We start from the raw sequence: 23,204 nt of genomic DNA, 5'->3' as shown, positions 1-23,204 counted from the left end.
AATATCCAAACAGCAGGGGTCATCCATCCCTCTGTGTTCACCTTGAGAAGCTTCTATGTTTTAGATTTGTTACTTTTGCTGTGCATTTGGGCTATGTTACAATCTAAATAAAAGCATTAGATCCTCTCCAGGGTCAACCTTGATATGATCACTTCCTCGAGCAACCATTTGAGAAACATAATTGTAGGACAATCTGTCAATATATGTTAAAGTTACAAGTGGATACTTAAGTTTGTTAATATGACTTTTAAGCATCATGTCACAACAGTCTTATAACAGTCTCTGGGGTTTATTGAGTAGAAAAGCACACTATATATACTGCATTTTACTCTTACTCTTCTTTAAAATATTTATTTTATTAAATATTTATCTTACCACTTTGGCTTATGAAAGCAAAATGTTCTCTAGAAACTGTTGCTGAAGAAGTTGCAGTAGAGCAGAAAGCATATAATTGCCCTGGGTCTCATTAAGATCGTTAAGATTAGATTGTGCTTTGGTTGGATTGTGTTTAACAATCAGGCCTAACATCTGCATGCCTATCACCTGTGCAGCAGTTTACTACAGGCTAAGAAAACTGGCTGTTTGTACATATATATTTTTTAATCTCAGCCACAAAGGTGGATTAAATGATGCACAATCATCCCAACCATCATCAGCACACAAGTGATTTATCAGTTGGTTAAAACACTATCAAACCGTAGAGCAACAAGGCATTATAAAATTCAGTCTCTTTTGTTTTGCCATTCAGAATCCTAAATTCATGCCTGACTCTTTCACTAGTATTAAAAAGCAATTTCTCCCGTATCAGTCTGACTCAGGGACAGATTTACTAGTCATTTAATCTCATCCTGTGCAGGTATGTAAGAGATGCAGACCAGCTTAGACATTTTTATTCTGAAAAGCCGTTGGAGGTTATGCTTTACAGTGAAATGAACAATCACATAATCACTGCCTCATTTGTCTGGTAGACTTTGCTTCAGTCTGGAGAATAAAATTTTAAGGTATCAGACTCAGGTGTCAGCTTTCTATCAGCCTGCTGTTATATATATTATGCATCTGAGCAAGTCTACATGGGCCTTGTGTTTGTGCAGCTCTTTGTTTTCACTGCGCCATTAGCCCCAGAGTAAACAGCCATTCCTCGTTCCTGGCCTTGTTATACTGTCTTCCCTGTGCATGACCCTCATCCCTCCTCTGGGACGAGAACATATTGACGCCTCTGTGTATTTCTCGTGTCTGAGTAAAGTGTTATTAAAGGGAACAACTGTTTACCACTGTAAATCCAATGAGATATAACAGCGATTTCACAAGAGGACCAGGCCAATATTGTGAGAAATAAGTTTGGCTGGAAGACACAAGGGGAAAGTGAGGAGTAAACACATTTTTTAAGATGGCCTCGAAGTGATGATCTGCCCCTATAAAGTAGGGATGTCAACACAGCCGTGTATTGGCGATAACTGTGTTATTGTGTCAATAAAGTGCATATTGTAAATAACTGTGCAGTTGTTCTTTTGAACAACTACGATTGCAACCTCTTTTGCCACCTGCATGCACCTGTACTTTGAGCATAAATTTAATTAGTTAGCTGAAAACAATATACAGAATAAACAGCATTATAAATGAATTTTACTTTTTTATCATTGCATTTTGGGTTGTTGTTTTTTTTTGTAAAAGTCTTGTTTATATCATAAACATTCATTTTTGACCATAATATCCAATTCGTGACACTATTTGTCTACAGTTTGTTTTCCCTCACACAGAGCTTAAACAAAAAAAATTGTTATTGATTCATTTATAGCGCCGATTTCTCACAGGCTTATCTTCCTTAAAGCACTAATTCATCTGATAGATTATTTTCTACAAAGGAAAATACATTGTTTTGCAAGTGTGGTCTTTGTTGTGGCTCAGTTGTCTTTTAGTCTAACAGAGTCCTTTTGTATGAGGGTATAGACTGCAGGTAATTACGCTCTATTGGTAAATGGAATTAAAGTCATGTCATTATGGCTATATTTGTCTGCTCAGGCTGCTGTTACAGGCATGGCGCTTTAAGGATGAAGCCTGATGGGAAATGTATTCGGGATGTGTGTAGCGGGACCGCCCGTGTGGGTGTGTGAAGAGAGAGAGAAAAAGGGATGTAAAGAAAAGTAGTAAAAGAAATATAAAAACTTCCTCGGCAGCCAGAGTGTGTCGGTGATGCTCGCTGTGAGTAAACTGTTTTCAGCCCACTATACGCGGTGTTCGTGCCTTGGAGAAGAAATAAAGTTCAGTGAAGCAGTTTTCCCACGCCTCTTTCCATCTTTTCACTAGTGGAGTTGACCTGTACAGTAAGCAAGCTGCCGGTAGTGCCAAAAAGTGATTGTCTGCCAAAAACTGATTTCCGGTATTTGCCAAAAAGTGATTGCTCGTATTTGAACTGCTATAAGCAACTTGTTGGGCTATAATATGTGAAACATGTGTCAAATGCATCCCTCATGGATGACACAAAGTCACACTGAGCCACAAACAACATTCGTGTAACAAGGCGTAATCAGTTTTTGGCAGTGACTTAAAACCTTTATTTATGCAGTTAAAAAAATCTCATTAACATTAAAAATAAAGACGTGGAGGTCCCTCCGGTCCGCTGACCTCCGGCTGAGCGGGACCCTCCTCGGCCGGCAGCGAGAGCTCCGGCAGCGAGAGCTCCTCCTCGGCCGGCAGCGAGAGCTCCGGCAGCGAGAGCTCCTCCTCGGCCGGCAGCGAGAGCTCCTCCTCGGCCGGCAGCGAGAGCTCCTCCTCGGCCGGCAGCGAGAGCTCCTCAGCTGGCAGTGCGGGCTCCTCCGGCTCGCTGAGCTCCTGCTCGGGCATGATGAGCTCCTCCGGCTCGCTGAGCTCCTGCTCGGGCATGATGAGCTCCTCCGGCTCGCTGAGCTCCTCAGCTGGCGGTGCGGGCTCCTCCGGCTCGCTGAGCTCCTGCTCGGGCATGATGAGCTCCTCCGGCTCGCTGAGCTCCTCAGCTGGCGGTGCGGGCTCCTCCGGCTCGCTGAGCTCCTGCTCGGGCATGATGAGCTCCTCCGGCTCGCTGAGCTCCTCAGCTGGCGGTGCGGGCTCCTCCGGCTCGCTGAGCTCCTGCTCGGGCATGCTGAGCTCCTCCGGCTCGCTGAGCTCCTGCTGCTGCTGGCCGAAGTCTGTGGATTCCCAAGCTTGCACTACCCCCCGGCACTACCCCCCGGCCTTTGCACCCCGGCAGGGTGCAAAGGCAGGCGGAAACTCCCTTGAGCTGGCCGAGGTAGGGATTTCCCTCCAGGATCGCCTCGATGGCTTTTAACCCCACCACCTGAGGAGGAGAGTGGAGGTGGAGGGTCAAAAGCAGGAAGTCCAAGACGACTGGATTAAGGTCGTCAACCAGCCAGGGAGATTTAAAAAGCGTCTCCTGCAGCCGCCTCTCCACGGCGCGACGCAAACCCTCCGCGGGCTTCTCCCACCATGACTCACAGAGTCTGTAAACCCTGTCCATAACCTCCCTCCTGAGCCTCTCCTCCGAGACCGCTGGGTCCATGCGTGGCGGGATCATTCTGTCACGGTCTGGCTGGCAGACCGTGGGGATGTGTGGGGAAAGAGGACCCAGGCGCGGTACTCTGTGTATAAACAGTGCGTTTATTTACAGTGATGGAAACAATAACAGTAAATCCCCGTGCTCTCCCGTGACTCCCGTGTCGTGTCTTCCCAAAAGTCCGTGCTCCGTGTTCTCCACTGCCGTGTGTCCACACACACCCCGTGCCTGCTGCCCTCCGAGGTTCCACGCTCCTCCTGAGGGGAAAATGACAGAGGCAGCCGTCAAGACACTTAATTCCAGTAGGCATACACTCAGACTTTAGCTAAGCAGAAGACTAACGTGGAGTCTCATGGAATGATCCCGCGTCGGTGGGAGCTCCAAGACTCTCCTAAGTAGCTCCCCCGACGAGCCCTGATCAGCGGCAGGTGTGTGGCTTCGGGTGTGGCCAGTCCTTCCGCAGGGCCACACCCCTCAGGCCTGCAGGTGGCTGAGCTCCATCCTCCAAGCATCCCCGCAGACATAAACACACACACTCACATCTACAATCATGGAGGAGAGCAGCAGCAATACCAAAATACATATAATAATCATAATAATAATATGATACATGACTGCTCAGGGATCCTGGGTCGCCCAGTCCCAGGACCCTGACAAAAAATGTCTTTTGTAAGAGTAAGTTGGCCAAGAGCACAGCAGAAATGGCAGCAAATATTACAATAGTTCTGTAAAAATATTTTAAGTGGGGATAAAGGACCGGATTGGTTATAATGTAAGTACAATAACACAGAGTTGTAAAGATACTTGAAAAAACAGATAATTTTTTAACTCTATATATAACCCCTTTGTAAACGCTGTTCACCGAAGTCTATTTACCAACATACATAAAGATATTACACATAAAAAATACACGGAAACATTGGAAATCACTTTTTGGAACAAAACACCTGGCTACGAGCAAGTCACGGAGCCTTCAAGTAACTGCCAGAGGTTTCCTTACTACGGTTCGGGGCCGCGGATCTGGCGCCGTAACACTGCTTTCCAGCTTTGAAGATGGGTATATAGGGCTTTACTGCATTTTGGCCATTCTCCTGTGAAATGCGTAGTGTGATCTACCTTGAACAAAAAGAAAAGTCAGCGAGAGCTTCAAAAAGCTGTGAGACATGATCTACATGTTAACATATCCTTTATAGGGAGCTCAGCCACCTGCGCAAAAGGACAGCCAAATTCCATCTCAGCGTCCACGCAGCAGAATGACTGCTCAGAAAATAAACAAGCGAAAGACATCTGTGGCAGGAAGACTGTATAGCTGTGCAGCACAGAACAAAACAGGGGAGGGGGCATCCCAGGGGAGGGTCCTATCATGGCACAGTGTTTCCTTTGTGTCACCATATCGCGCTGCAGAATCCTGCCAACCCCAGAGCTCTTTTGAGCCCCAGAAGAAGAGAGATTGTAAAGCATACTTTTGTTTTTGGTTGAGTTTTTTTCTGTTTTGTTTTTTTTAAAGGGCATTTTTCTACTCTTGTGAAATGTCAACCTCCACACTGGGATGATGTACTGAATGCTGAAAATGCTGTCTTTTAGATTATTGCACAAGAGCTGTTGCTCAGTGATATGCAGGCACGAGTATTTAATTCAGGTTACAGTAATAAAGTGAATGAAAGGTGTTATTGTTTTGTCTGCTTAGACAAAAAAAGTGATCGGATGTCCTGAAGTAAATGTTTAAAGTTGTATTTTTTTGGCGTTTTCAGTCTTTATTCTTAAGTGTAGTGCAGAGAGTAGACAGTAAAGTGGGGAGAAGGGAAATAGTCTCTGCCTCTGCAGTTATCTTTGATATGTGGGTCACCCACTCAACTATGTAAGCCGTATTGGTGCCCGTGAAGTAAAATTTTATACAGGTGTGCTGTACCTAAGGACAGATTCATATATGTTTTTTTTTTTCTTCCATCTCAGTTCACTTGATATTTCTACCATACTGTCACCTCACATCCTCACAGCAGGAGGGTTCTTTTCAACAAACGCTGTATGTGGCAGGCTGAGGCATAGACCCAATGTGCAGGACTTGAAGCAGAACTGAACTGAAAAAAGCAGCTTTATTGCTGGACTTAAAGGAAAATTACAAACTAGGAAATTTGGAATGGAATAAATAATCAACTAGGAGATTTAAACATGAGGGAGACACGCAAAATGATGGAGATTGCGACAATGTACAGAAGGAAACAGGGCTTAAATACACACAAGGAATTCAGGGAGATTAAATACACCAGGGAACACAGATGAACTAAATCTGACTAACAAAACTGAACACGACACACACAGGACAAGTGATTGTCACGCAAAACGAAAAAAGAAAACAGGAATTCACTAGCACTGAGACACGGACACAGTGAGATGACAGAGGCGAGACAAAGAGGCGAGACAAAGAGACTCGCGGGAGACAGAGACGAACACAGAGGAAGCAGATTGACAGAGACGTGACTGTAGAAACAGGACGTAAACAAACTCTAAGACCACAGGGATTTGACACAAGAAGCTGGGGAACACTGAGGGAGGAAACTAATACAACTTAGAATAGAATGCTAAATCCAATATTAACATGTGAAAAAAACTAATATTCAAACCAAGAATAACACGATATCCCATTAACCCTTAGAAGCTCCATCACAATTTAGAACAACTTAGCAACATTGGGCAAACAGGCCATTATGACATTTCTTGAAATTCCAGCTGAGGCTTTTGCTTGTGGAGTTTGCTTGGTCTTCTCATCACTGTGTGGGTTTCCTAAGGGTATCTTGACTTCCTCACACAGTCCAAACACATGTTTGGTTAATTAGTTATTTTAAATTGGCCATAACTATGAGCTGGGTAAAGAACTTGGAGTGCATAGTATAACGTCCTGTATGTATGATTTAAAAAATGTGAGTTGTAATCTAAAGTACTTTCAGTCCTTTCAGTGGTGAGTAAGACTAGAAAAGAGCTGTATAAACAACCCATACTTGTCAGCTGGAGATGTACTAAGAATATCTACCATCCATCCACCTTCCTCCACTTCTCAGGGGGACTAGAGCTTTAGTGTCAGTGGATAAGCTGCTACTGTGTAATAATCGAATAGTGTTAAACTATACTGTTGTACATTTTGCTTTTATCACACTTTTGTATTCTTAGTGCAAAGCCTTTCTTTGTAGGAGAGTTTTCCAATTAGTCATTACAATGACCAGACTCATGTTGGCGAGGTCCCCTCATGAAGCTGAAACATCTCTGACCTAGCCTTGGGCTGTTTGTGGGTGCATTGTCCTCCTGGGGAAAGTTGCTGCCCTGGAGCTTAGTCTGCAACATTTTTAAGTGGATGCTGAGTATTAAAGAAACACCTACATAATGACTGCCAGGTCCCAAGGTTTCCCAGCAGAGCACTGCATTGTGACAAAGTGTTATTCAGTTCATCTGCCTGTGGTTTTAAGGTCGTACTTGATCAGTAATAGTTACGTTTGGCCTGAGTAATAAAAGAGATCTGAACACTTTTACTAATGTGCTAAACAAATATACATGAAATTCAAAATGTGACAGTCACACAATCACAACATTTCACCCGATCTATACCAAGCCTGATACCCAGCATTCACAAAACCCTCACACTCATGTGGGTTCCCACTGAATAATAAGTGAGTTTTAACAATGCAGAAAATAAACGTGCCTGACAATGATTTGCTTTTTCCAGACGGCAGATGATTCGCAATTTATCCCACATATTTGCTGCGGTGATATTATTTTATTAGATATTGAGTTCATCCAAGTACTTTTCTTTCGTCCTCCAACTTGATTTACAAAGATACAAATTAGAAATCATCTAGTGAGTGATTTTGAGCGGCTCAGCAGCATTTCCTCATTTATTTGAATTGTTCTTGATAACTAAGTCTGCGCTGTGGGAAATGCTTCTACTGAGTTCAGCTGATTGAAACAAACTTCATTTAAAGATTTTCAGGGACACATGCTTTTTTTTATACTCATGTTTTCTTTCTCTCGCTCTCTTTCAGATGTAAATGGAGAAGCAGCAGTGTCACAAAGAGGGAGGCGGACGTCCAAACAGTTTTAAAGTGCTTTAAAATCCAAAAAAGATCCTTTCTGTCTGAAGTAATCCATTACTGACCATTAATGTCAAACCGCATGCTGGAGCAGCTTAATGCTGCCTCGCCAGGTGAAACGTCACTAATGGAAAGAAAGCCTTATGAGATCCTACTCATTAAAACACACCTAAATGCAGCATAATGCCTTCCAAAGTGTCATGTTTATACCTGTTGACAGTGGTCTGCTGGGCGAGCGCTCTGTGGTACTTGAGCATAACTCGCCCAACGTCCACGTACGTTGGCCACATGTCAGTGCCTATACGGAAGACTGTGAAACCTCATAAAAACATCACCTTCAACAACATCCGCACCCGCCCCCTTAACCCACACGCCTTTGAGTTTGTCATCAATGAGCCCAAGAAATGCGAAAGCGTCACGCCCTTTCTGGTCATTCTCATCAGCACCACCCACAAAGAGTTTGATGCGAGGCAGGCCATCAGAGAGACCTGGGGCGATGAGTCGACCTTCGGCGACGTCCGCATCCTTACGATCTTTCTGCTGGGCAGGAACACGGACCCTGTGCTGAACCAGATGGTGGAACAGGAGAGTCAAATCTTCCATGACATCGTGGTGGAGGACTTTATCGATTCCTACCACAATCTAACCCTCAAGACCATGATGGGAATGCGCTGGGTGGCGACTTTCTGCCCCAAAGCACAGTATGTCATGAAGACAGACAGTGACATCTTTGTCAACATGGACAATCTAATCTACAAGCTCCTGAAACCCAACACCAAACCAAGGAGGAGATATTTCACTGGCTACGTAATAAATGGTGGTCCCATTAGAGATATGCGTAGCAAGTGGTACATGCCCAGAGACTTGTATCCTGAAAGCAAATACCCACCTTTCTGCTCGGGCACCGGCTACGTGTTCTCAGCAGATGTAGCTGAGCTAATCTACAAGACTTCATTACACACAAGACTGTTGCACCTGGAGGATGTCTATGTGGGACTGTGTTTGCGAAAGCTGGGCATACACCCTTATCAGAACAGTGGTTTTAATCACTGGAAAATGGCTTACAGCCTCTGCAGATACAGGCGGGTTATCACCGTCCACCAGATCTCCCCGGAGGAGATGCACCGTATTTGGAATGACATGTCCAGCAAGAAACACTTGAGATGTTAGGGGACACGAGAGACACTTACAAAACAAAAAAAACCACGTTATTTTTCCCTTTTTCTTTGCCTTTTTCACCATTTAAAGTATTATCACCGAATGATGTAAACACCGAGAGGGCTGCTGCGAGTCTATTTCAAGACAGACGTTTCCATTAACATCCATCTACGTCTATATCTCACCTCATGATTGTTAATGAATGCACGAGGCTTGTAAAGTGTGTATTCTCATGCATAATTAAAATGGGGTGTTGTTAGTGAAAGTAATTTGTTCATATACTCCAGGTTCAATTTATGTAGACTATTCTTTAAAGGCATTAAGTCAATCAGCGTTAAGCATTAATTAGTGTGGCCTAACAGTTTGAGTCGGCAACATTTTCTATGCTAAAGTGTCCTTGAGCATGACACTGAATTTCTACCAGCTGCTGACCGAGCAAGCCTGACCTTCTCTAAGGATTGCAAGCCAAAAGAAAAAAATGTGGAAATCAATAAGGAATCTACTTACCATAGATTAGATCCCTGTATGATGCACTTCAAAAATGTTTCTTAGAATTGAGAGAAGAGTTCTTTTACAATAAGAATGCAAATGTAACTCTAATTAGAAAAAAAGCGAAACCAGGTCGCATGCTGTGCTCTAACTTTTAAATCATACAAAGCTGAAAACAGGCTGCAGTCAATTATCAATCATCTAACAGAAGCTGAAAGGATAATTTGGCATGAAAACAATTTATAAGGCCAAATGTTTGGGTTTTAATCAGCCCGCACAGTTAATCAGTCTTTTTTCTCGAATTTTCCTGATGTTTTTGTTTACATTTTGTCCTCATTTCACCACCTTTTTCTCTGAGAAAGCTGTTTGTATATTTCAGTTTTTAGATGCATTTTGTTGTTTTCTCACTCTGACATTTTCACTCTTGAGGTAATTATGTGTTTCAGCTATCAGCTTCTCATTACTGCAGCTGCTGCTCTTGGTTATGTACGCTGTATATCATCAGCTATTTCGGCTCATCAGCCTCTTCCACACATCAAGAGAAATGCAGCATCATGTCGTACAAGTGTCAGTTTAATTGTAACTAAGACCATTACCGACTTGATGAATTATCATATGTATCTGGCGTATCAGTAATTATGGAAGAACTGCTTCTGACATCATCGAGAACATTGTCTCTTGAACAACGTGGTGTTCACAGCCAAATTTCCTTTTCCTTTTATTTTTCTTTCAAAGGTTTTGTAGTATTATAAGCTAATGTGGCATTTACTGTGAAACCATCTATCCCATAAGGGGTTATTGTTATATATTGTATGTTTTTTATATTAAAAAACAAATACTTGAATAATTAAAGTTATAATACTGCTTTTACTCAGTGCCTTCTTCCAGTTTCATCAGTTGGTGGGTGGTGAAGGGTTGCAGCTTTATTGGCTTTTTTTGTGGGGGGGTTTTGTTTAGAGATTTTGTATTGTGGAGGGCAGTTTGCTTTTTTTAATTTCAATTATTTACTAGACTTGTATAAAAAGAGGAAAGAGAGTGAAAAAGAAAAGAAAAAGAGTGGGTAGGTTACATCATAGTCTATACCCCTTCCTCTTTCAATCTTCAGCCCAACCTTCTCTCAATGTAAGCAAAGTTGAGATTATTTGGGAATTTTTTTTTTTATGGTAAATGGCCTGTATTTATATAGCACTTTACTAGTCCCTAAGGACCCCAAAGCGCTTTACATATCCAGTCATCCACCCATTCACACACACATTCACACACTGGTGATGGCAAGCTACATTGTAGCCACAGCCACCCTGGGGCGCACTGACAGAGGCGAGGCTGCCGGACACTGGCGCCACCGGGCCCTCTGACCACCACCAGTAGGCAACGGGTGAAGTGTCTTGCCCAAGGACACAACGACAGAGACCGTCCAAGCCGGGGCTCGAACCGGCAACCTTCCGATTACAAGGCGAACTCCCAACTCTTGAGCCACGATCGCCCCATAGCAGGAAAAAAAAACTTCCTTATTCTAACCAGTTACAGGCCTAGTCTATACCAAAGCTCTCACCAAAGAACAAGCCTGGAATCCATACACCCACAGCACACTTGCTAGTACCGCCTTTTGTCTTCAGAACTGCTTTAAATCTTTTGTGGCTCAGATTCAACAAGATGCTGAAAACATTCCTCAGAGATTTTGGTCCATAATAACATCATAGCATCACACAGTTGATGCAGAATATTCAGTGGCACATCCACGATGTGAATCTCCCATTTCACCACATCTCAAAGGTGCTCTATTTGACTGAGATCTGGTAACTTTGGGGGCCATTTCAGTAAAGTGAATTGTCATGTTCAACAAATCAGTTTGATATGATACAAGCTTTGTGCATTGTGGTCATAAAGAGATGGACATGGTCAGGAAATAGCATAGCTGGTACTAAAGGGCCGGCAAATGTTGTAGCAGAAATTGAGACTTACTGGATCCATTAACGTCACACAATATAGTCTTCTGCTGATTTAGTCCATCTGATTCAAAGTCCAACATTAAGAGACGCTCCTCTCCGTACCTTGGTTTTAACCAGCGGTTATTTGACTTACTGTTGCCGTTCTTTTAGCTTAAAGCAGTTTTGCCACTCTCTTCTGGTTATTAAGGCATTTTTATCCAGAAAACTGCAGCTCACTGGATATTTTCTCTTTTTGAGACTGTGCTCTCTAAGCCCTAGAGATGGTTGTGGAAGAACAATCCCAGTAGATCAGCAGTTTCTGAAATACTCGGGCCATCTCATCTGGTACTAACAACCGTGCCACGTTCAAAGTCACTTATAAATTCACATTCTGATGCTCATAACTGCTGCTGACATGCAACTGACTGATTAGATGTTTGAGTGAGAAGTTGAATAGGTCTACCTAACAAAGTGGCCTGTGAGTGTGTAATTTATGTGTATGCAAGAACTGTTTTTAACATGTCTACATTAAGGGGTTTTTTTTATTATTTAGCTAGAAAACCAGACAGATCACTATATGATGTCAGATATTCTGTAGTATAGGTTTGTAACATTAACAGAAATAAACAACTGGTCATACCGTACCACATTATGCCACAGTAACTTATACTTTTTGTGTATTAAAATGTAAAACTGTGCATTTTATATTTATGAATTCAGACTTGTACTTTAAAAAGCATATTTGCAGAAATATGGTAAGTTATTCAACTCCTTTGCAATCACAAACAAACATCGATTGAAGTGTAGGAGGTTCATTCTAATAGCAGCTGACAGATTTTTTTTTTAAAAATAAAATACTTCACACACTTGTTTTTAAATCATAGCAATTCTTTATTGGTTGCTCTTAATCCGAAACTTGACATCAGCTGATTACAGAAGGAACAGGGGTAATATGTTGAAATGGTACACAGAACTGTACATAGAAAACACAATAAATTACTTCATAAAATAAAGAATTTAGTAGAAGTTAATATTGACCACCTCAATACCTAAAAAATAATTTAGAGCTACTGGACTTGTTTGGACAAACAAATGGCTCGTCACCTTTTCGGCAGTTGCCGTTTGGTTTCATCTTCAAATGCATCGTCATCCAGTACACTTTAGTAACTATGATGTTTCGGGGAACGAAAAAGTTTTGTAGTGCAGCAGGACAGAGCAAGGAAATTCAACCATTGTGTTTTGCTGATTAGCATCTGAAAACCCATCAACAAGAACAGATTATATGACTGCAGGTCCTGTTACGGTGTGTTCGTCTGACGACAGAAGCACATAAATTAACTTGTCTCCCGGGGCTAAGCATCTGTTTGTCAGGTCCACGCATTCAGCCCAAAAGTGCATTTTAGCTTGCCTCATTAAGTTAAGATACTTCACTTGAATTGTGTCATTGCTGAAATAATACACTGGTGGAATGGCAATCAGCAGGTTCCCCCTCTTTGTGCGGTCTCATTTATCGACTACTTTCTTAGGCACAGAAAAATGAACAAGGCACCTCTAGCATTTTGAAGCATTAAAACTGTTGAGAGCAGCAAATTATACACAGTAGCATCCAGGTCTCCTTTTTTTTTCCTGCACACTCAAGCAAATGGTTGTTAATGTGAAACAGGTCTTAATATGGAAATACAATTCATTCTCTTTTGACATTCATTATGTTCTTATGAAAATGTGCTTTTTCCCATAAATTAACGTATTCGTACATTCTGACACAGACCTCAGGGAAACTTCTCGAATGAGTGCGTTTGTGAGATGTGAGTCAAAGCAAATTTGTTTTCACTGTGGCAACAAATCAGCATGGGAAGAAAAAACCCTTCTCATTTCAATAAATAATGAGAGCTTTGCTGAACACAGAGGTAATATGATGTAAAACAAAAACGAGTTCAAGAAATAAATAAATAGAACATTCAAAGCTACATCTTAATCACCTTCTTTTGCCACCTGAGTACACCTTCAGGTTCCTCGGCTGTGCGCTGGGCAGTGGAATGTCGTTAAGTTTAAAGATAGGACAGTAAGCAGGGAAGCCGGCGCTAACGAGGGTGGTGGAAGAGATGGGCATCGGGGAAGCTGAGGCGGAGTCAGGAAGTGAGGAAGGGAAGATATTGCAGGAAGTGGTGGAGTGTTCCTCAGTCTGTCTGCCCTGAACTGTCTTCCCTGTCTCACCTGCTGCAGTCACGAAGAGAGCATCAACTAACACTGAGCTGCGCAAAGCCGATCAACTTCACTTCATCAGGGATCTCCGTGTCATCGCAGCTGGAAGCCTGCATGGGAAAGAAGACAGTCAGAGGATCATCAACAGAAGCAGGGAGCTGAAACTACTGAAACTGAGTTTAATATGGAACCAAATCTGAGACTCATTTTCAAAATGAGAAAAAAAATGACATAATTTCCCTCACCGGATACAAGCTACGTTTTAAACTGGTAGTAATGGTTATTATTAAGAACTCGTCAGCTTCTTAATTATTTTTTGTCCACATAGCATGCAGTCATGTGGAAAATAATTTTTTCACAGAGCGCGATGCAAAAACTAAGGACACCCACACTGCTTCCATAGGAACTAAGAGGGTAAGTAGAAGCCAGGGGCTGTTAATCAAATTTACTTGATAAATAGAGCTTCAGTTTGCAGGTCTGAAACGTTCAGGTGTGCATTAACACAATGCCAAGGAGGAAAGATATCAGCAATGGTCTTAGGGAAGCAAGTGTGCCTACCCATTAATCTAGGAGTGATTATAAGGCCATTTCAAAGCAATTTGAAGCCCATCATTCTACAGTGAGAAAGATTTTTATGTCCCAGAAAACTCACCCCAAGGTCAGCAATGCTCAGAGAAACTGCAAAAACCCCATGAACTACATCTTACCTCAACAGACTTCAGTCAGCATGTTAAATGTTAAACTTCATGATAGCAAAATTAGAAAAACACTGAACAAGCATGGCCTCTTTGGAAGGGTTGTAAGGGAAAAAGCCCCTTCTCTCTAAAAAGAACATGGCAGCACAGTTTAGGTTTGCACATCTGAACAAACCGCTAGACTTTGGAACAACGTTGTTTGGACAGATGAGACGAGAGAGAGAAGATTGGCCATAATGGACGACCCCACGTTTGGCGAGTACATCAGCACAAACACCTCATACCAACAGTCAAGCACCGCGGAGGAGGGGTGATAATTTGGGTTCATTTTGCAGCCAATCATTGATTCGACCTCTGTACCAAAGAGTCAAAATTTATGCAGATAATTTATGGTGTGGGTGGCATTAAAGCAACTTTATGACTGAACTGAACAAGAGATCAGAATAGACTCATGAACTCACAACGACTGACTGTATTAATAACTGTGCTGATTACACAACTGCAGAGCCCTCAGAGAGTGTATGGGTGGCTTTGCCAGATAAGGTGCAAATTGGTGGAGCCCATCGGGTGTTGGGTCACCAGTTTAAGCTCTCCATGAGGATGGTTGATTCATTTTCTCTGAGCAGTGATACAAATTACTATGCAAAATATATTAAAGTAATGCTTCAGTCAAGGACATCTGTGCAGCCTAAAATGGAGGTGACTGCAAATGACTGAGAAGAGACGGTTGCTAACCTTGTAGGTTAGCAAAGTTAGCATTAGTCATTCACTGGTGTGGGCTTTTCTCTAATAATTCAAGTTCTAAGCAGCAAAGTCACCAACATTGACATTTTCTACTCAGGAGGCAGGCTCCTGAGCTACTCTATTAAAATTCCTACCAACTATATATAAAAACTAACACCTGACAATGCTTAGCAATGAAATATAAAGTTTTCTTCCATAACACAGAAATTTTAAAGTTTCACGAACTTACAGAAAACACCTAATACAGCAGAATTTTCTCACTGCTTGTATCAGCAGTCATAAAAAAATCTTATTAGAATTACTGGCTTGTGCAAATGGTTGGTTATAATTATAAGAGTGAACAAGAAATATAAGCTAGTCACATCTGACCAATTCCTAATAGTCCTTGTTTTTTACAGGAACATTACGATATGAAATGTTAGGTTAACAAAGATGTTGTTAATCCCATTAATTAAAGTTTTCTGCCTAATGGCACACAAGTATTGCTCTCTTTAATAACATGTGTTTACCCACTATTTTGTGCAAAAATAGCTGCTGTAAAAACAATAGTCTATCAGTTATTATCATTGCTGTGGCTGCTGCATGATATCAGATTAAAGCAGTACTGCTAAGCAGTTTGTGTAGCTAGGGTAAACTATATCAGTGATGTGGACTCTGTTATTTACATATCATCTGGTGCGTTGTGTGTTTCATGGTTTCGTTTCGTTTGTCCAATTAAGGTAAGTCTCAAAGCTGCAGAGAATAAAATTATGTGGAAGGCTCTTTCGTGCTGCTACACAACAGTGCTCCTGAGGCCAGTAAACATATATATAGTTTTAGAATCTAGCATAAAAAACCCTGACTGACCTCCACTGGCCATGCACAACTTCTGAGATCATTTGTGAGCTTGATTGGAAGCGAGACAACCGACATCAGAGCCAACCTCATTAAAGCTGAGGTGGGAAAATGGGCTCAAACCCCTGGCAACCCATTGTACCTTTCTGAAAAACAATGATTACACAAAACACCATCCTCCAATAATTCACCATATTTCTTTAACTTGCAGCAGCTTGTCTCACCTCTGTTTTAGGCTGCACAGATCCCCTTTACTGAAGCAATATTTGAATTCACTCTGCAGTTGTGTAATCACCATGGAGGCACTGTTATTAAAACAGTCCGTTTTTGTGAGCTCATGAGTCTATTCTGATCTCTTGTTCAGTTCAGTCATAAAGCAGCTATAGTGCCACCCACACCATAAATTGTCTTCATAAAGTGTTATGAATTGTTCCCCTTGCAGGGGTAATTATTCTCACTCTCTGGGTTTTGTGACACCACCCTCGTAACTCGTAATTCGTTCAGAAAGGCGGAGTTGAGCTGCAGTGAGAATTTAGCACTGCCTGCAGAGGTGCAGAGTTAACACGTGGAAATGAAAGCATGCCCATATATCTACATGGCATGCCCAGTACAGCCCTCACTCTGGCTCTCCAGAGATTTGTCCACCTGCTGATAAGGCAAATGGCAGAAAGGTCACACTGTAAAATACTGCAACCCAAAGCACAGATGTTGTTTACCCACAACTACACAAAGGTCAATAAAACATAATTTACATATTTTTTTGTCAAATACAAAGAAACTGGCATTATTTCCTTTCTTAATATCACATTCTAATATGTCACACTGCACAAAGGGACTTCTTAAAAGCACATATGGTGTATTCAGATAGCGCAACAAAGATGCACCGTCGTCAAAGAAAATAAAATCACCTAAAGACTCACAATAATCCACAATGTGAAGCGCACAAATAAAAAATCATTCTGATAAAAACAAATTGTGTTTGACTACTCAAATCATGACACTCCTCTCCACAGACAATACAGACTTGATACAAAATTTTATAGTAACCACAAAAGGGAAGATGTGGAGGTCGTATTTTCCTCATTAAGAACTCATTAATGTGGATTCGTTACACAACGGTAACAATACATCACAAAATAAAATCAATGCTGTATTGGATTTTTGTCACAATTGAGATAATAAAACAAAACCTAATGTAGTTATATTATTAAAGTTGAACTGATAAACACTGACTATTGATCTGTTAAGGCTGTTTTTATTTGCATTTGAATGTTTGTTTTTAGTACATCGTATATTTTGTTTTACAATGATGTTGCTATAATGCTATATATTGCCCATTGCACAATCCAGTACTTTACAGTACATATACATGCTCAGTGCTGCTCAGTAATTCAAACAGTCAATCACTTGGCAGCAATTAAATCTACTTAGACTGATGCATGTAAGCCTAAATGGTCAAGATGACCTGCTGATATTCAATCTGAGCATCAGAATCAGAGGAGAAAGGCAATTTAAGTGACTTTGCAGATGGTAAGCTTATCGGTATTTCAGAAACTGCAGATCTACTCAGATTTCCCTGCACAACCTTTTCCAGGATTTACAGAGAATGAGCCAAAGAAAAGAGAAAATATCCAGTGAGCGGCAATTCTCTGTCTTGTTGATGGTTCAGAGAAGAATGGCCAGACTGCTTCAAGCTGATAGGAAGGCAACAGTAACTCAAATAACCACCACAACCAAGGTATGTAAAAGAGCACCTCTGAACATGTCCGACCTCAAAGTAGAGGCGCTATAGTAGCAAGAGAGCACGCCTTGGTGTCACTCATGTTAGTTAAAATTACATAATAGAAAAGAAGACTAAAGAACGGTCTCAATTTCTGTTGCAACTTTCAGATGGTAGGGTGAGAATTTGGTGTGAACGATATAAAAGCAAAGACCAATCCTTCTATCAAGAGTTCAGGTTGGTGGTGATATATTGGTGTGGGCGATATTTTCATGAGCCCGTTAGTACCGACTGAGTGTCGTTTAAACGCCACAGCCTTACTATTGTTTCTGACCACGTCTTTATGACCACCTTCTGATGGCTGCTTCCAGCAGGATCATACACCATGCCACAAAGTTCAAATGATTTCAAATTGGTTTCTTGACATGACAATGAGCTCACTGTACTCAAATGGCCTCAAATAGTCACCAGATTTGAATCCACTACAGCATCGTTGGGATGTGGTGGAACGGGAGAGTCCTATCGTGGATTTGCAGCAGAAAAAAATGAATCAACTATGTGATGCCATCATGTCGATATGAAGAAAAGAAACTGGAGCCAGCACAGAACTAGCATGGTGTAGCTAACAAAGTGTGCAGAGTGTAAAATAAATGTGAAAATGTATGTTATATTTAGCCTGAATGAACTTTATCCCTAAAACAAAATATCCAAACATTTCAAGTCCAGATTTAGAGAAAAAGGGTAAATAATTTTAATGTCTTCTGTAACATCAATCCTCTAACCTTCTCCTTCACTTCTTCTAAAATAATTTCTTAACATCATCAACTGAACATCTTTTAGTTTTACGCAGAGTTTATGTCTAATAACTCCAGTTCTCGCTAAAGCTTTCCCCAGCAAGCTCTTTATGGTTGGACATCACAAGCCAAGACAAAGCCAGGGCAGCTGTCATGAACCATCAATCATGTGGAAACTCACCAGCTTAAAGGTCAGTACTTTGTAGGTAATTGGGTCATCTACAATCTTTTGAAGGTTAGCAGCAACTGTAATAGAGGAAATAATTGTGTTCAGTAATAACAAACACGTTTTATACTGAGGAAATTTTAGGACAAGCTCCTGCTCCCACAATGAAAGAGCAGTCTAGTGTAAATATGAAGACTAGAAAACCAGTTTTAGTTATTCCAAGATCCAATTTAAATGTAATTCATCCTGGTAATAGGTTTTCTATTAACAAATTATTTCAAGATGATGTTTTCCAGTAAGCAGGCTATGTATTCAAACAACACAATTTATGAGAATAAAGAGGCCACAGCATTACCAATAACAACGTCGTGCCCATTGACCAGTCCAGCTGAGAACAGTTCCTGGGAAACCCCATCAGCAGTGTCTTGTGAGAGAATAACATGACAAATATTGGACCTCATACATGCCACTTAGCAGGTGATTGTGTTAGAGACTGAATCAGATGCTGTCCAGAGCCCAGTGCCATTACCCATTATACAGAGAACAATTCAGTCATCTAATGTGGTGATATTATCACATAGGGAACAGCATATTCCTAATTAATTGCGGCTGAGCTCTTACCTCGCCCAGGAGTAAATTCAAACCGGATGTCATTCAGCTCCTTTTTGGAGTTCCTGGAAAAAGAGACAAGGGGATGTGATTGCAGAGCAGTACCTGAAATGGTAGATTTAAATTTGTTGCAGAGCAGAGCGAAGACATGACCTGAGCAGCACAATGTTAGAAACAAGCAGGATGAAAGCAGAAATGAAAATGCCTCCAGTGATCTAAGAGAAGTGATCAAACAGTGAAGAGATAACTCCCCCCAGGTTTCAAGAGTAGACAGTTCAGAAGTAGAAACAGCAAGCAGAAAGTTAGAGCGCATCTCATCTTCTAGAATGACCGTCCTGCTATGAGCTGGGGTGAAACTGCAGCGAACGCAGTCATCGTTTCTTCACACTCTAGTTACAAGCAGTCCATTAGGAGAACATAACCTCATCAGGACACCTCCTTATATGAACCCACCTCGGAAAAACAAGACGACGACCTACCGGGGTCACAGATATACTAGTGTTCTGTTATTCTTATTCACTGCTTCTCGGGTAACAGTCATTTCATCTGTCTGTCGGGCTTTTCATACCATGTGCAAAATAAATAAATAAATGTGCTCTTCATGCAGTGGCCGTGCAGATCTGTATTTCACCCTCCCCATTTGTGTCGTCATTTGTAACGACTGCAGCGATTGTGTTAAAACCATATTTGCCCCCCCATCAAACAATATTTAGTTTACTAAGGAGAGCTGCAAACTAATAACCCAAAGCCTGCAAGGCACTTCACACAGACGCAACTGCACCGTTTTATGCATATTTAACAAGCCTCGCTCTCTGCATGTCAAAAACCAAACACACCCTCCCAATTTTTTCAGCTTTTTAAGCCGAAAATTGTCTCTCTCTCCCTGTGTGATGTCAGTGTCACTGCTGCTCTGCAACACTCTGTTTCATCCACTCCACCAATTTCTCTGCATATCATATTTCACTATATTCCTCTTCTGTAAGTCACAATGGTAACTCCTCATTATTAGATTGATAATGAACAATTTCACAATTGTTTACTCTTATATTCTATAAATATTCATAATTCTTCTTTCAAGTAATGGAGTTTTTTTCAGTAATTTCTACTAAGGTGGATAAGCTGTGTCCTAACTAAGTGTTGCGCTTGCTGGTCACGAATGATGTCTGTTTGTCTCTACCTTTGTGCAGTACATACTATGAGTTTTTTTTCTCATTTAAAAAAACCTAACGAGAGTGGTAAGAGTCAAATGAAAAAAGTGAACTTGTGGGCTGCAGAATCAAAACAATGACGTGATGTTAAAACACTGCAAGCAGGGAAAACTTCTTTCTCATAATCACAGTGATAGCAAAACCCCCCACTTTAGCAGCCTACACAATTAAAGGTGTCAATAAATGATGCTAATCACACTGAGGCAGTTTGCATAATAACAGCGAATGAACAGCCTAGGAAAAGCAGCAGCTATTACATAAAATTATTAATTTATTAATGTGTTTCTTTGTTAGAAGCTAAATTACCAAAATCTTCCTTAGAAGCATAATTTGGTGAAAGTAGGACAGTCGCATAATACGAATCATCTCTTCCTTATCAGGTTTTAAAATTCTGTAAATACAACCTCAGATGAATTACAGGACACAACATTTTTCACTGTGGCCTTATTTATCTAACACAAATTAACCCAAGATTTAGAAGCAGTTTGTGAAAAACTAAGAGGGAGACTAACAGCCATGTCGGGATAAACAAATGCACTTAATTGATCATCAGCAAATATGAACACCGCTATACAAGCAGACGTTTTGCCTCTTCATTGATGTGGAGCATTCAGGTGTCCCAGGAATCTTCCCCCCAGTGGATTGTGCAATGCTCACAGAATATGCAAAAATCCCAAGAGCTACATCTCAGTTTCTACAGGCCTCATGTAACTTGTTAAAAGTTAATGCTCATGACAGTAAAATTAGAAAAAAGACTGAATTTGTCTCTAAAAATAGCATGCCAGGACAGCTTAGGTTTGCAAAACTGCATCTGAGCAAAGCACAAGATTTCTTGAAAAAATGTCCTTTGGACTGATCAAACCAAAGTGAAGATGTTTAGCCATAATGCACAGCGTCATAGAGAGAAACCCAAACACAGAATATCAGCAAAAAACCCTCATACCAGCACGGTGGCAGGGGAGTGTTGATTTGGGTTCGTTTTGCAGACGAGGGATCTGGGGACTTTGCGATCACTGAGTTAAAGCTTGGCTGAAACTAGAAATTCAACAGATTCCAAGCACAGCAGAAAATCTACAACAGAGCAGCTTAAAAAGAACAGGACGAAGGTGTTTCCATGATCCAGTCAAAGCCCAAACCTCAGCTCAACTGAAATACTGTAGTTCAGCGGTCCCCAACCTTTTTTGCGCCGACAATATTTTCACAGACCGGCCTTTAAGGTGTCGCAGAAAAATACAACAAAATAAAACTAGTACCGGTACCGAAAAAAAGAAGATTTATTCGTAACACACGTGAAAAGACCCAGGAAAACCAAGTTAATGAAAAAAACGATAACAAAATAACGCTAAAAACCGCTAAAAGCCCTGAAAACCATACATTTCACACCCAAGTCTCAACTCTCGCGGCCCAGTACCGGGCCCGGGGGTTGGGGACCGCTGCTGTAGTTGACTGTTGAGAGAGCTGTACGTAAACAAATGCCAGCAAACCTCAATGTTTGTAAAGGGTAGTGGGATAAAATTCCTCATCAACAGTATTAGAAACTGAAGTTGTTGCTGCTAAAGCAACTGAATCATAGGATGCATTTAGTTTTTTGCAAACTGCTTCTGTAATTTGTCTTAGTGTAATCTGTCATGTGTTGTTGTTCATCTGAGGTTGTATTTACTCAATTTTAAGACTATTTACTTAATGACTATTATATCCTGATATGTAAAACCTTAGAACTTTGAAACTTTGAAATTTGCAGAAAACCTTTGTATTTCCTAATTTATGCATGATCACAGTTTAACATATGTCTGTGATTATTGTAAATGTAAATACATATATTATATTAGAGAATACAGTTCTAAAATACAACTATAATTTTGAGGAAGTATAGCCTCAACTGTAGACTGTAGTAAAATGTAAACAAACATCCAGCTAGTTTGACTGCATTGATAAAATGTGCCTTTCAGCCTCTTGCAGCATCAGCTTGCATTCATTTGCATCCCATGCATTAGAAATCTGTCTTTAAAATGCATTTGTGACATGGGAGCGGCTCTCTTCTGATAAAGGCACGGCCTGACAGCACTACCTCTCAAAACAACTGCATGTAGGGGAAGATTAATATGGTATGTAGTCTGGTTTAATAACTCAGCCAGCTAGTCCACAACCCCGATTTTAGATTAGATCAGAGCCATAAGTCAACACACACACACAAACAGGTCAAGACATATCCATAATGAGTTTGTTTGTGGCAAGAGCATAAGAAATGGGGAGAGTCAGGATTTACTAGCACTTAACTGTGAGTCAGATTAACTTTTTTAAAAACATTTTGCTGTTGAAAAAGAAAAAAAATTCTGGTGGAGCAGATGGATGTAAGCATCTCTTTTCCCAGGGTGGAAGCTGAGAGTGTACATTGCCAAGGCTGATGAGGGAACGTGTATTTCAGATGATTATAAACATGCCCAAAAAAATCGGACTTAAATCTGCTTCCTCTGTAGAAAGCCCGCGGAGAGTGTTTAGAAAATGTTCTGTCTACTGACTCCACCTGGATCATTCGGGATTATCCCTGTATAGCAGACTGAGGATGGAGATACCCCTCTGAAGATTCACACAGTAAAGTTTGCATTTCATCAACAACACTTTTATGTGACAACACTGTGAGCTAAGTTACACACGTGACTGTAAAAAAACAAAAAGAACAAGTGAGAGTACCCATTTCTTCCCAAAAAAAAACCAACATACCTGAGGTACAATCATAACATGCACGGACTGCTTATCCACTAATAAGTAGATCATATTGTTTTAATGAACATTTTATTTTACATAATGGAGACAGGCAGAGAAATCTCCGGTGCAATCCATTAAAAATGTCTTCAGGTTTCACCAGTGCACTGCAGCATTGTCGGCTGTCACTGAGGTTTCTGATAATGAAGCCAGCTGGAATTTTTAGATAAGAAAATGCAAATGTAACGCACGCCATGAAGCCATGGCCAACAAACAAAAGTCCCACTATGCTGAAAGTAAATCATTTTTACAGAACAGATAAACTAAATTTTGTAGGAAACTGACTCTT

The 23,204-nt window shown here is 41.0% G+C and overlaps 2 protein-coding genes across 3 annotated transcripts in view; one reads left to right on the top strand and one right to left on the bottom strand.

Annotated features, from left to right (window-relative positions):
* Nucleotides 1-10,266, top strand: part of b3galt1b (UDP-Gal:betaGlcNAc beta 1,3-galactosyltransferase, polypeptide 1b) — a 64,541-nt gene extending 54,275 nt beyond the window's left edge. Inside the window, exon 2 of the mRNA XM_004557669.2 lies at nt 7,558-10,266. Within this exon, the coding sequence (XP_004557726.1) occupies nt 7,789-8,775 (987 nt within the window). The 5' untranslated portion in view covers nt 7,558-7,788 and the 3' untranslated portion in view covers nt 8,776-10,266. The remainder of the gene's footprint in view (nt 1-7,557) is intronic.
* Nucleotides 10,267-12,053: 1,787 nt separating this feature from the next.
* stk39 (serine threonine kinase 39) overlaps nt 12,054-23,204 on the bottom strand; it is a 33,012-nt gene continuing 21,861 nt past the window's right edge. For both annotated transcript variants that reach the window (XM_004557670.4, XM_004557671.4), the window contains 4 exons: nt 18,957-19,009; nt 18,691-18,759; nt 18,351-18,415; nt 12,054-13,492 (listed from right to left, as the gene is read on the bottom strand). In XM_004557670.4, the coding sequence (XP_004557727.1) occupies nt 13,418-13,492; nt 18,351-18,415; nt 18,691-18,759; nt 18,957-19,009 (262 nt within the window). In that variant the 3' untranslated portion in view covers nt 12,054-13,417. The remainder of the gene's footprint in view (nt 13,493-18,350; nt 18,416-18,690; nt 18,760-18,956; nt 19,010-23,204) is intronic.

This window comes from Maylandia zebra, linkage group LG16, assembly GCF_041146795.1.
Source record: "Maylandia zebra isolate NMK-2024a linkage group LG16, Mzebra_GT3a, whole genome shotgun sequence".
In the NCBI taxonomy this organism is placed as follows: domain Eukaryota; kingdom Metazoa; phylum Chordata; class Actinopteri; order Cichliformes; family Cichlidae; genus Maylandia; species Maylandia zebra.
This window is presented reverse-complemented; position numbering and strand designations above follow the sequence as displayed.